Source organism: Prorops nasuta, unplaced genomic scaffold (assembly GCF_024137725.1).
Source record: "Prorops nasuta isolate Cenicafe-Biocafe unplaced genomic scaffold, Cenicafe_Pnas_1.2 PNAS00014, whole genome shotgun sequence".
In the NCBI taxonomy this organism is placed as follows: domain Eukaryota; kingdom Metazoa; phylum Arthropoda; class Insecta; order Hymenoptera; family Bethylidae; genus Prorops; species Prorops nasuta.
The window spans coordinates 4,121,122-4,135,660 of NW_027116811.1; the positions used below are offsets into that span (position 1 = coordinate 4,121,122).

General features: G+C 45.2%; 2 protein-coding genes across 6 annotated transcripts in view; both read left to right on the forward strand.

The window, feature by feature from the left end:
• Nucleotides 1–3,995: 3,995 nt before the first annotated feature.
• LOC136778700 (tyrosine-protein phosphatase non-receptor type 23-like) lies at nt 3,996–5,305 on the forward strand. Its single transcript, XM_066735799.1, has 2 exons — nt 3,996–4,133; nt 4,310–5,305. The coding sequence occupies exons 1-2, from the start codon at nt 4,119–4,121 to the stop codon at nt 5,303–5,305; spliced, it is 1,011 nt and encodes a 336-aa protein (XP_066591896.1). The 5' UTR covers nt 3,996–4,118.
• A 4,514-nt stretch (nt 5,306–9,819) lies between these two features.
• The window catches only part of LOC136778399 (SAM and SH3 domain-containing protein 1-like), a 211,273-nt gene continuing 206,553 nt past the window's right edge, over nt 9,820–14,539 (forward strand). For 4 of the 5 annotated variants that reach the window (XM_066735209.1, XM_066735211.1, XM_066735212.1 and 1 more), the window contains exon 1: nt 9,820–12,504. In XM_066735209.1, coding sequence (XP_066591306.1) covers nt 12,007–12,504 — 498 coding nt within the window. In that variant the 5' untranslated portion in view covers nt 9,820–12,006. The remainder of the gene's footprint in view (nt 12,505–14,539) is intronic. The other variant, XM_066735210.1, reaches the window with a different exon arrangement.

Here is a 14,539-nt window from a genome sequence, read left to right on the forward strand (position 1 = left end):
TGACTCGAAATATTCTTAATAAATAGTTTTTTTAAGTGAAATAAAATGTTGGCGAGAAATAGTTAACGAGCTCGTGTATGCTGATAAGATAATAAAAATACATTCGAGCTTTACCATTTTGAGACAGTTGACGTTGAGATTAATCAATCCGGTGATCCATCAATCTGCCTGAAAATTAATCAAGTCGCGTTAAAGTTAATTAATCTTTTATATTTTTAACATATTCTGGCAGTGTGACGAAACTTCCTCATCAGAATTTCTCTCCCGTTCATTTTCGCTCCTTTTCAACGTCCGTTCCACCCGACGTTGTTGTTACTCTTGTTCCCCATTCATGTATTCGTCTCGAGTCTCCTGTTGGACTCCTAAATTCTTCCTGAAAGTTTCAGCGTTGGTTCGAGAGGGCAGAGGAGAGCGAGAGCGAGAGCAAGAGAGAGTCCCTTTTAATACGATTACAGGCCGATGCGAGTTCGCGTCGCGTTTTACTCGGTGTTTCAGACGAAATTCATTTGGTTATGGAGCAGTTCAACGAATCGCCAGCAATTTACGGAAACTTGCAAGACCCTTCGAGAGGGATCTGAGAAAAAACCGAGCGAAAACATTCGTACGAGCGCAAGCACTTCCTGCGAATTGCTTGCTGGCGCCTCATTTACATGCGTGCACAAAATTTAGAGGGTGTGCAAAGAAACGAGAATACTCCTTCGCTCCGACTATACGAAACTTGAAACTACTTATAGAGGACCAGTCGGAAAGGGAGTGAAATATTAGAATGATTCTTTTTACATATTTATTCCCCTGCTTATATATATATATATATATATAAGAACATCGGAAATTCTTTCATTTTTGACACGTGCTGAAACAATTAGATTCTACGAGATTCATTAAGATTTAAAAATCGAATGTTAGAACAAATATTCCTTCGATTCTCGATATCGACCCAGCATTATTCTTTCCACTCGACGATGATGCGTCGTTTCTCAAAGCGTTAAATTCCGTCGCATCGCATCGCGACTTTATTCTTCCGCGGATAAGTTTGATTGGCGCTAGTCGCAATTTGCGAGGAGCGTCACCGGCGCAACAAGCGGGACGCGTAAACGCATTGGACTGGCGTGGAAAGTTGACGGGAAACTTTTTATATCCCTCGACTGCTGCGAAGCTGGATGGAACGGAGTGAGTTTCTTCCCTCGCTCTTTTTCCCTCCTGTCTCTCGCCTTGGCCTTCGCGATGACGCGAACCTCGTAAAACAATGTTGACGCTCCCGAATCGCTCAAACGGATTGCCCATCCTGATACACGTGGCCAGCTGACTTCTTATCTGTTTACGACCCAATCCCATCTGATCTCTCCGCGAATTTTTACGTACACCACGCGCGCGCTAAACAACCATAACCTCTTGCGTAAGAGATACGAGAGACGTGCGAACAAACTTTTATATCACTCGTTTCTTACGTCGGCTAGAATTTCCAAGAAAAACCAGCGATAGATCGAGTCGATACAGGATGTTTTCTATAGAGGGGAAAAAATAAACGCGTTATTGTCGTAGAGATGAATGAACACAGCATTAAATATTCCACAATTGCCAGAATAGACTACGATGCTGGTGTACACGGTGTACGATATACATATACAAGTTGACTAATTTCTGCTCTTTACGACCTATTTAAGCCAATCTAATCGCATCCATATATTTAGCATCCTGCGCAAAAACGAGCGCGTGTAGAAACGCCGAAGAGTGCAGAAAACTTTTTTCAAAGAGACGCCGAAGTATTTTTTTCATAAATCTGTTTTAGATATGCATGACCCTTTGCATTCGACGATTTCGCCCGTGGGATCGATATACTTAATTTATTCACGGACTTATAAATACAGTTCCTGAAAAGGTGAATATTAATGTAACGTCCGAAATCTACTTTGCTTATGCATATTTCAGGCGAGAGCAGGTTGCATATTTTCAATTTCTGCAGAAACTGGTTTGCTCGGGTGAAAGTGGCGGGGAAGAGGAGATGCTTAATTAATTATAGATCTGTCGATACCTATTACAACTAGAAAATTTTGATGGATTGTAAAATAATCCGCAATTATACACCGCACAGTCAATTTTTATTTAAATCACCGTGTAAGGTTCACCAAAAATTTCACACATATACCCATATATATATATATATATATATATGGGTTTTACAGATGGGATAATTCGAGCAAATGGATAATTAGCACGGTTTCTGAAGAATAGCAGTGCGCTTGCGTAAGCATAATGCGTCATTCTAAACGCTTCGCATAATTCCTGCTAATATATCCTTCCGAATGAGAGAAAGGGGATATAGTCGCCTTTGGCCCACTATCTAGATCGAAGCTGTACTACTAGAAGCCAGAAGAGGATCCTCCTCGACGATTGCTACGTAGAACGGATTACCTCTGATCTCTGACATTAGCTCCCACCCTGTCTTGACGTACTTTGCACATTCTACCCAGCAGATACAGATATCATGATTTACTCTTTGCCCCCTTCCTACCCTTTTTTTTCTTCTTCTTTCGCAGAAATCCCTACGCGACTATCCAAGCGCACTAACGACGCCGAATAAATCCCAGCTACGTTTGATAATGAAATTTCGCCAGACTGTTGGACCATTTATACCCAGCGAGAGGCTACCGAACTTTAATTTAAACCTGTTAATTAGTCGATAATAAAAGTGGCGAAAAGAATTATTATTCGTTCACGATCGAGTTCGTTCCTTTGTCAGCGCTGCATGGCTTTTCTGAACTTCCTACGGCTCTTCGGTTAGTGTACGCGTGTGTGTTTGTGTGTGTAAGAGGGGACACGGGCCTCGTAGGTGTGATTTTATCGTGAGAATCCTGCTTGTATGGTTTGTCAGACACTATCGGCCATGGTTGTCGCGATGCGATGGAAAAAAGGAGAACGTCGATATCTCGATGTGATTTTGCAAGAGAGAGAGAGAGAGAGAGAGAGAGAGAGAGAGAGAAGCAGAGAGACAAAGGGATCACTGCAAAGTGGACTGGAACGGAATTACCCGTCTGAAAAGATCGGAAGCCCCTATGTTCCGACGCGAAATAAGGCTTTCAGTCCTCGTATATAGACGCAATATAGATATATTATATACCTTGCAGAGGGAATTTTCGACGGATTTATTCATCTTCATGCGTGGATCTTTATCGTTTCTAATTGGCCAATGTCGCACTCAAATAGCGAATCATGCTTCTAATTAAGGCATTTTCTCCATTCTTGTATTATTTACCTTAATACGAGTTTATGTAACGTACTTCTCGTCCTCGGTGTAACGTGTGATGTAACTATTCGTACGAAATGAAGTATTAAGATCAAGATACCCATCGGGAGGTATAGAGGTAGTTTATGGTAGTAAAGGACGTAAAGTTATGTGATAAGATGTAAGCATTTATGATGACTAAAGCTAAAAGGCCTCCTAACTAACTTTTAAGTAAGGCACAGCTTCTACGGTAGAGCATAATGTATGGCCGAGTACTTTGGGAATTTTTCTCTTTACATCAGCGCCAGAAAATTACTCTAATTGGCAAAAACCCTCTAAGACCGTCTGGCATGACTTTACGAGAAAATATAACGCAACGAAAGACATTATCCTTCAACTTTAAGCTACCTTGTACTCGAGGTTAGACCATATCGGAGTCAGAAACCTCATTAAACCTCGTACCATAAATCTCGCTCTGCAAGTATTTTATAAAGTTATAAATAAATGACAAAAAAAATCTGGGATTCGATAAGATTCTCATTGTAGACGATCGATCGAATCGTATTACGAGGTATTATTCATTTACAGTCACTGTGTTAAATATCTCACTGTTATAAACGTATAAATTTGATCCTGAAGAATTATTAAATTATAAAATTGTAATTAAACATTTTCTCACGTAGATCGGCTCGATTGCTCCTCGTGCCTATTCGCATCGTCCGCCCATTTACGTAATTGTAGAATTTTGGGGATTTAGAATGGATTCGTGCAGATCAGAGGGCGTTCGGTATCAAGCTTACAGTGAAAGTAGTCGTAGCCCGGTCAGTTTGTATAAAAACGCTGAGAAGTCAGCTATCAGCCACATTCAGGAGTCACCACTCACACTAAGCACACCATGAAGACATTCATCGTGAGTAGACGATCCTCAAACTCATTCCAATCTTTCTTTCACCAAACTGTTAATTATACTCGCACAAGCTTCTGCTTCTTACAAAAATAATAGCATCAAAGATCCACAAGATCATTATTATAATCCAATTAGATAGAAGTTGCTCCATAAGGTTAAAAATTCTATATCATCATCAGGTTGCCTTGTTGGTCATCTCGGCTGTAGCTGCAGACGTAGCCAAGAAACACGAGAAACGAGGCTTGGCATCGTACGGTCCACCAGCAGTACCCAGCTATGCAGGTGGATTCAGCCACGGAGGATTCGCCGGAGTGGCACCAGTGAAAACCGGAGGATTCGGAGGTTACGTTTATGGACCACCAGCGGTGAATCGAGTACCCGTGCACGTGGAACAGCCAACACCTTTCGCTCTTCCTCACCCGGGACCAGCTTTGGAGTTCAGGCGTCCAGTGATATCTCACGTGCAGCCATCAGCTCCCGTATTCCTGAGTCAACGTTACGGAGTGCCGGTGCACCGTGCACCATTGCCCGCAGTCTTCCCATCGGTACACACTCACCAATCCTACGCAGTGCCACACTCGGTTCCATTCCAGCCGGTGCCTCAAACCACCTTCCACGTGTCCCAACCCGTGCCAGCGACTCAGGTAGCCGAGCACCACTCGGTCCAAGTTGCCCAACCTCTGCCAGTTACTCACTCTTACAGCCAATCTTTGCCAGTAGCCCACTCTTACCCTCAACATTTCCCAGTCGCTCACTCCTTCCCCCAATCTTTCCCAGTTTCCCACCCCGTTCATGTTCCGGAGCCCCTGCCAATTGCTCAATCCTACCCCGAACCTTTGCCAGTGGAGCACCACCACTCGGTTCCCCTCTCCCTTCCGGTCCATCAGACCTTCAACGTTGCACCGGTGCACCACCAGCACTCCGCTCCAGTTCACGTGGCTCATCACGAGGTAGCTCAACCAGCTCTTCCTGCTCCGAGCTTCAGCGTACCATCCTCGAGCTACGGTACCCCGATAGTCAGCAACACGGTCTCATCCGGTCCCGAAGTTTCCATCAGCTCCTTGCCCAGCAATTCCTACGGACCACCTCCGAGCACCGTTGTACACACAAGTGCTCCCGTAGAAGTCAACGAAGGATACTCCTATCCCGTTCCCACGAAGAAGCTCCTCGTCTGAGTTTAATTACAAATTCGCGCTGCTCCGCTGCAAACTTTTCTAGCCATTTGCAGAGATAGCTTTATTTACCTCGAGTACTACCAAGTATTTTTATTTGTCGAATATCATTGTAGCCCTGGACAGTGCACTGTGTGTTTAACTCTGCGAGTTTGCTCTCGAGCCTGATGGTTACTTCCGTTGGGAAATGACTTTAGCCGTGTCCGAGTTGCGAAATTGCAACAACTACCACCACTGAGATATCGTAGGAAATCATATATTTTTATCACTCTTTTAGCATAATCCTGGGAGAGAAATCGCCAGAGTTTTGGTACGGTGTGAAAGCAACGAAATACCACATTATATATATAGTGTCTTACAACCTACGCTCCGCAAGATCGAATCATGACCCGAAGAAGACATAACGGTAACGAAACACATCAGATTCGTCTGCACTGTCATCACTCGTACATGTATTTACGAATAAGAACCGCCGCTCACGAGAGACTGTTAATATGTTAATCAAAACCGATTCGCACAGCGGAAGAAATATGCGAAAACCTATATATATATATATATATATATATATACGCGCAGCGTTCGCATTTCTACAAAAAATACCTGAATGTCAAAACCTGATGTATTTTTAACGACAATAATATATCCGAAGTTTTTGTATAAATGCCAAGTTGTTTAATTACCAATTTTGTTTCGCCAACCCAAATCTCGATAATGGGAGCTAGCCTATATATATACCCGAGGCATTAATTCGTGAAAGATCGAACGCCTTTGGCTATATGCAGGGCTCCGTATGGAAGAATAGAATTTGGACATTTCAGAGAAAATTTCTATCCTCGGATGATCGCAGCGTGATATCTATACTTTGGATAGACGGTGTCTCGAAATTACCCAAAGTTTCGAACTGCGTTTAGCAGACTCGACAGCCTCATAACCATTTCGCAGCGCCTTAGGCAATGAACCTGCTTGTACACTGGCGTGTTTGATCCCGTCCTTGTTTTATGCCATTATCTTTAAGTAGGTATACGCTCGAAAAATGTCACGAAAAAGTTTAATAATTGGCGTAAAATATTGCCCACGTAGGCATTTCACTTTCTCGCTTCTTCGTCTCCTCGTGCACCGACTATTATCGTCTCGCGTCGTATTCCATATAGACGAGCGTAAAGTTTTAATTTGATTTCGGCTTTAGGCATATCGGCTCTTATATGCATACACTCACCTACAGTACTATATATATATGTATACATATATGTATAGAAAATAGAGGACCGAGATACGACAGACGTTACGTACGTATACGTATAGCTCATCGACCCTCATCCCGAGGATAACCCGGAGCTTGTGTACTTTTTCAGTTGGGAAGCGCCATCCTCTTAATGGTATCTGTACTCGTAGAAGACGTACGTGCTTCCCAGCGAGCTCGTAGGTAGCCCCGGGTTCGATGCTACATCCCCTTACTCTTTTAGCGAGAGAAACTCGCGTGTACCTGGGGAGTCACGTGTAGTACACACACCCTGGCCAAAACTTGCACGTTCTCCACTCCGTGCAGTTAAATCGTGTTGGTTCCCACCGACACAAGAGCGCGTTCCGTGTGCGACTGGCTGAGCGGCTACGCCGCAAAACCGGCAGTCACGCACTATTTTACGACTTTCACCGGGGCCTGGAAATTAACCCGAGCTTTTCCAGCTACAAGGACCGTCCCTTATGCAACCCTTCAGAAATGAAGTGCATTCCTCGTATCCGCCGTGCCCGGAAGATTATGGTGTCGTTAAAACGACGTTGGGCCCTTGATATCACTCGGTGCCTCTGTACTTCCCCGGACAAGAAGGTTCGCGACGGCAAAATGAAGAAACTGTCGGTGGAAGAGGCGAAAGTTTATCCATAAAAGCCTCGGAGCTTCTCTCAGCCATGCACGCTCCCTCCCCTAAGTGCAGCCAAGTTATTCATAGCTAAGACGTTTGTCTTTACGCGTTAATAATGCACGCGTGTACGTTAATAATTTGCGGGCCTCGCTAAATGTACGCGTTTGTACGTTAGTGGGGGATAAACGAATAGCCCCCCACTACCTCGTTTCGCGTAATTATACCGGCGCCAATGCGCTATTTAATTTCGAAAGAGAGCAAAAGCTTTTCAAATTCAGAAGCAAGAACAACAGCGCGGCCTGGCCCTGGCTAATTGTGCGCATTTATCTAACGTGAAGGATTTACAGACGATGTAAATTTATTCGTTCAGCCCTCCGCTTAATTACGCGGATTCCAAGGCGTCCTACATCGACTTTCTCGAGGATCCCCGTTTAGCCAAGACGAAACTAACGTTTAATATGAAATTATATATACAGGATATAGTACTGCTTTGCAAGTGGTTATTTCACACGAATGCATTCATGCCCACTTTTTCCCCAAGATTTATCAATGGTCCTGATAAAAACGCCTCGGGATAATCCTGCAGGATCGTCTTTTTGCTCAAAAATAAATTAGCATTAGTTATTTCTTGCCTCTCTATATAAAGAAACTTTAAAAAAGTGTAGGATTGCAACGGTAAATGCTGCAACGATTAATTTCTTTCTCATGCTGAAAATATCGATCCGGGAAAAATTAGTGGCTTATTTGTGGTTGGTACCACCGACAACAAAGGCTCCCGACATTATGGAAGCGCTGCTTGCTTCACCATTAGCATTGATAATTCTAAATCACTCGTGTGCTTGCACGGTACACACATAATGGTAAATTGTATGTGTTTTAATGCACGGCCTACGGTGCATAATTTTCGAGAAAAACATTTACCTATGATGACGGGGCATACGCAGAAGGCCCCGTGGGTAAACCGTAGCGTAAAATTTGCTTGATGACGAAAATGGGAGAAACTGTTTAACGCAGGAGCTTTCAGCTAGTAACATAAATTTCGTAATTGGAGCAAAGTGTTTTCCGCTGGTTTATAGTGCGTAATATATATCTGATGAACAGAGGAGAAGAATATTTTTGCCATGTTACCATTGACAGGGGTCTCTCGTATCCTGGTCGCATCCGCTGTTCCAGAGCAAATTACTCGAGCGAGGCGAGAAAATAGCGAGGGTAGCATTGAAGTGGTCCTTCGTGTCGTCAACACACGCGATGTTATATCGTGTTATTGAGAGCCACTTGTCACTCTCCGCAATTCGGCGATATGATGGAACAGCAACCTACGTCCATCTGGATCGCTGGATTAAATTTTACCTTTCCGAATTTCATCTGAACGAAAATCGAGAAACTCGCACACACGTACAACCGCAATTTTACAAGTACTTTATTGATCCTGATATACACCCTATTGTACGTATATATAACTGTCAAGCGAATTTCCAGCTGGAGAACAGAATTTAATTTGCTCGTAGATTATATTGTAAATATTGTATGATTTTTAAGTTATAAATTTAAGAAAAAACTGCGAAACGTTATAGTATTATAGTTGAGTGTACAAGTTGTTTAAATCAATAACAGTTTTCGCATCCATTTGTATCCGTAATTAATTGGTATTTCAAGATTCTGTTTATGTGGTGAACACACGCCGACAGTTTTCCCACAAAAAAAGTTACCTTGCAAGGACGAGGCAATTTTTGCCCTCCTTGTTTACGTTACTTACGCTCGAGTCTCGCTTGTTTTGATCCGCGATCGCTTTTCCACCGGCGTAAATATTTTGAGAAATCACGTTACGCTGCAGAAAATTAGAAGCCATTGACCCTTACGTGCAAGGAGTGAATTAGCGCTTTTATCGATTTATCTCTGCAATATCGTACACGTGGCTCAATTTCATTGAGCGTGATACAATATAATTTACGCTGGAGTGCGGATAATTTGAGTGACACCGCGTTACAGATTATTACTCTGGTGGCTCATACAATTTACGCTAATCGAGTTTCACGTTCGTTTATGAATACAGCAAATTGTTGATTGCCATCAATTCAGGCTCGACTAAAATAAATAGACTTAATGCTTCGAAAAAAATGAAAATACTTTCCAGTGGTATCGCATCGACCGCTCCTGCGCCAAATTCAACCATCTCAAAAATAAAACCATCGCTCTGCTTGAACTTTACTACAATAGCGACAAAGGATTCGACTAAGAGCGACTAATTGGTATTTCGTGGAAAATGGCGAGAAAAGAAGGTCCATCGGAGCGATAGGAATTGGATGGTTCAGTGAGGAGCGCAATGTAGCACTCGGCCACCGAATTTGGCTCGAGTGCGAGACAGAATCGGACAAAAAGGAGTCATTGAGGGGGGGGGGGGGAGGAGGAGGGTCAGGATACCCTTTGGGAGATCGGGTTGTTGCGTCCCGTGCACCAACGATGCATTTTTTTCTTCCTTCTTCCAACGGAATCCTTCGCAGGAGGACTGTGCGGCGTATAGGTCCGTGGTGGTGGGGGTGTCGCCGCCAAGAGTGGGGGAGAGCCGGGGCGCCTGGAGGGGGAAGGCAGGAAGACGGGGGGCGCGAGGCGAGGGGCTCCCTCTGGCGAGTGTCTCGTGTCAGTCGAGCCGTGCGCCGCGCTCCGTTTGTGTCGTGCGTGTCGTGTCTCGTGCTTCTCTCGCTGTGTGCCGGTACTCGTGTCCTTCCTGCGATGCCTTCGTCCTGGTGATTATGATAGGTGCTATACTTCCCCTAGCCCCTACCTACGTCGACCGACTCAAGGACGAGCTGGTTCAAACCTGTCCGCGAAAAAAAGACCTCGATCCTATCCCTCGCTCTTCCGTTTCGTCGTCCTTTCGCCTTCCCTCGTGAGCCGCTGTCCCGAGGCTCGCGGAGAAAAAACTGAGAGAGCCGAACGAAGGAGAGTCCGAGAGGAATAAAATTGTCGCTGGCACTGGGAATTTTCGGGCCAGGACTCGTGGGAGCCGGCGAACCAGTTCCAGTCTCCCGAGTCCTTTAAATCGACAATCACCTGATATTATAGGCTGCTTTGTAAGGTCCTCCGGTAATAAGACCCGCGGCGGCCTTTTTTCCTCCCGAGGATAACACTTTGTGCAATAGCGACGACGATCCTCGTGGGACCGGCGTTAGTCATATCAATAACAATCTTCGGAGGAGTATCTTTGGCGCGAGGAAACGAGAGTTTGGAGAAGAGTGGTCGTTCAGTGGATTTCCGCGTGACAAACGGAATGAAATCTGTGCGTGGTGTACGCGTCGCGGTCAAGGTCCTCTCGGTTTAAATCGATGGGAAAATATTGAAAGTGGAAGAAGAAGAAGAAGAAGAGGAGGAGGAGGAGGAAGAGGAAGATATACAGAGCGCGTGGATAGAGAGGATCTTCAAGGTTGCGAGGAAATAAACAAAACTCGAGTACCTGCGAAATCGAAGCCGGCTCGAGAGCGCGGCGTTGCCAAGTTTAGCGAAAGATGCGAAGGATTTTCGAGTCCTTCGGAAGTGCTGTCGAAACGTGCCGATGTGTTTTCTCCTCTACTCCCCCCTCCCCGTCGCTTCTTCCCCTTGGCAAGAAAGAGAGCGTCGAGTCGCCGTAATCTTCGCGTAATTCCAATCTCTACGCAGCGTTCGGAGGGAAGAAATGGAATAGCGGAGGAGGTCCGAGGGAAAAGGAGAAGATTCGCCTTCGGGGATCTCCTTCCATCAGTCCTTTGGCGCGTTAAATACAAGGATACGTCACTCTCCCCCTCTCTTTATAATTCCCTATATATATATATATATGTCCAACTATCTGTCTCTCTCTCTCCCGTGCTTGTTTACCTTTTATTCCCCTCCATTTTCGAGCGTGGTTAAAGCTACTCGCTTGATCCTCGCATGCACGCGTATTTTTTCATCCATAAAATATACGCAACTATCCTCGCGCGTAAAGCCAGTGCCACGAGAGGTGAAAGATTAATTTCAGCGCGGCTACAGTCGCGTCAATCTCACGCGAAACAACGACAAAAATTGCGCGTCTACCCCCGCCCAAAAGTGAAGTCAGCGTTAAAATTTGTCTATTCGGGATTTACATAGGGGAAACGTGGTAGGATTTAGGATCCTACGTGTACCGAGGTGGATCCAATGAATTTCTAACGAGGTTTTCACCGTTGGATTCTCTATATATACGCACATATATATATATATATATATATATATATATGTACGTTATAGCAGGGAATATCGAACAAGTCGGAAAAGAGTGCGCGACAGCTGTGTGTGCCAGTGTGTGTGGTTCAGTGCGGAAGGGTGGCTGTTGGACACCTAGAAAAGGGAAGAAATAAATATATAAATCGCGGTGGAGAGAGCGATCGTATCCGAGGCGAGATCTGGCCGATCCGGAGAGGCGAGCAGCGAGTTCGGTAATGAGCCGGAACAGCACATGGGAGTACGTGGCTCGAACGTGACTGGTATAAGATACTCCGCATGGTTCAGCGGCAGGAGGACAAAGGCTCGGTATCAAGGTGACGACGCTCGGTAGGGGATCCAACGACGCGACAAGTTTATTCGCCCTCCACCTCCACTCCTCCACCCTTCGACCCCACCCTACCTCCTCCCCCCTCCCCCCCCCCCCTAAACCAACCGCAAAAACCGTCGCAACTATGCTGATCGCCGTCCTTGCTTCGGAACCAATCGTGCGACAGGACTCCTGGACGCTGCGTTTCGGCTAGTCGACGGCGCCAGTACCCCGAGGTCAAGGTCGTTGGAGGAGGTTCAAGGACGCGCGGAAGTCCCCGCGGCGAAGAAGCCGCGACTCCAGTGAAGAGAGAGGAAGCCAGGATGACCATAGCCAGCAATATCGTGGTCGAGTGGCTGAGGTCCCTCCACCTGGGCCAGTACTCCGAGTCCTTCATCGACAATGGCTACGACGACCTTGAGATCTGCAAGCAGATCGGCGATCCGGACCTCGACGCCATCGGAGTCTTCAATCAGAGTCACCGAGGTCGTTTGCTGCAATCGGTGAAGACACTCAGGGAGGAGGGGGCGGCGAGCGTTTATTTCACGCTCGAGGAGACCAACGATTGTCTCTGCGACAACGTCAGCTCCAAGTCCTCGAGAACGTCCTCCGACAGACCGTCCAGCGACAAGGAGGCTCAGAGAGCGTCCCCCACCGCCAGTTCCTCCAGCGGTGGCCAGGAATTGAGCAAGTTTGCCGATGAGTACGAGGAGGGCAAGGCGGAGCTCGTGAGGATCCCCAGGATGCAGCTCAGGATGCTTATTCAGGAGAAACTCAGGCACGATGGCATCAGGCTCGCTTGCCAACCTTACACAACACCGGTAAGTTTTGTCATCTCTTGCATTCGTCATTTTTTTTTTTAGCATGCGAATGAGATTGCTTTTAATCAAATCACACGACTATGTGTATACCTATATATTTTTCTGACGATTCGTATCTCGTCCCCTCGAAAAGCATCCTGTGTACACACGCTAAATTTACGCGTGCGTGCTATCGAGGATGCGATAATTGGGATATAGTTGGATGGCTGTGGCAAAGAAACACCCTCCATAGGCGTTATTCCACTGCGGGAAAAATGAGGATAATGCAAAATACGAGCGAACCACTCCCTGTGACTTCGGATGATAGCCGCCTTGATTCATTATTTCGTTACATTAATTCCTGCTAAAGATAAGATACGCGTATAGAGCCGACTCCTTCGTGTCCCACAGCTTTACCAACGAAGCTGGTGTTTGCGAAAAAAGTTTACACTTTTCCGCATCACGACAGTCCGGTTATAACGTTCGCGTGTTGTTCTTTTAATCGCGTCGATTCGTAACCAAGTCTTTTAATTAAGCTTTATTCGAAAAATATCACTGGTTGATTAACAGTAAGATCGTAAAGCGGATAAAAGCTTTATCTAGTTTTATCCGCGTTATCCGACATCGCGAGATACCGGGACGTGATTTTTAAACAAATGACTCTTTCGTGTTAGGCTGGCGTTAATCGATGGTACTTCTGGCATGGAAAAATCCACAACTCGAGAAATTCAGCTAATGATAATTAATTTCAAAGCGGATTAGTCACGAGCTTTTGTTATCGGAGCCATAAGTCTGTACGCTTTTTCGCTCCCCCGAGCTTAAAAGTCCATTTTATCACTAATGACTCAGAAAAGCTCGCGATGTCCCCGACTGTCCACGAGCGATAATTAAGCACCACGCGACGATGTGAACGCGGATGGAAAGATGAACGCTTGATATTGAAAACGTGGGTGGTTTTTATCGCGCTAGTCAACTTGGCTTTATGCGCCCTTATGTCTATATATAGCACATATATGTAGCGTGCCGAGGTATAGCGCACGACGTACGTACATACACACGGATATAATACGTGCATGTACTCGTAGACTCGTCGCGACGTTATAACTTGACGTTTACGTCGCATATACCCCGAGAAGCTGCCTCTTATTTCACGACTTTATTACTCCGCGACGTCAGCCTCTTCCAGGCCGAGGTGTCACGTAAACAAATCGTACTGCACCGAATTTCAATGATAAAAATCTCTCGCGATTTTTATTCTCTGCAGTCGCGAGCGACATTACTGATCCAAATCTTTGTCAATTTTCGCGCCGTTTCCTCGCACGATTCTTTTATTTCTGAAAAAAATGAGAGAGAGAGAGAGAGAGAGAGAGAGAGGAGAGATCTCCAAAGTCTGCAGATATTCCTGCATCCATGTTGATATTCGAATATTTAATACGCGTTGGAAACAGAGAGGGTTGGAATTAAATTGCAGAGTGTATGCAGATGTTACGTCGCGACGAGCGGAAAACAGAGTGGAAAGTAATTGTGTACTATGCACGAACGTCAATTAATTTATGAGTTTTCGCGTAGGCACACAATCAGATCAATGAGGATACATTCGAGTGGAGAGCGAGGCTAATCAGGCATTACCAGAGGAATCCACTCTCTCTCTCTCTCTCTCTCTCTCTTTCTCGCATTTCGAGAGTCTAAATTTTTCACAAATATAGCGAATTTCGCAACTGCTTAATTTTTTATCAAAAATACCAATTTTTTTTTCGAAATTTCCCCGAATTTCGTCACTCTCTGATACTTTTTAATTTCAACCTATAGTATAACCATGCAGGAATAAGCGTTCGGCTTTATTTTAAAGCTTGGTGTATTCGAACCGTAATCCCAACCACTGGCAAATCAAACATGACAGATGTTTCCTAATTCATGTTTCGCCGGGCTTTCCACGCCCGTAAATAGTGCTTTTAGCGAAACGAGCTCAAGAGCGATGCTCGACTATATAGTTGCGATAACTCAGGAAAATTTCCATGTTTCGGCTTCCGGTTTGGTACCGGGCTAACTCGAAATA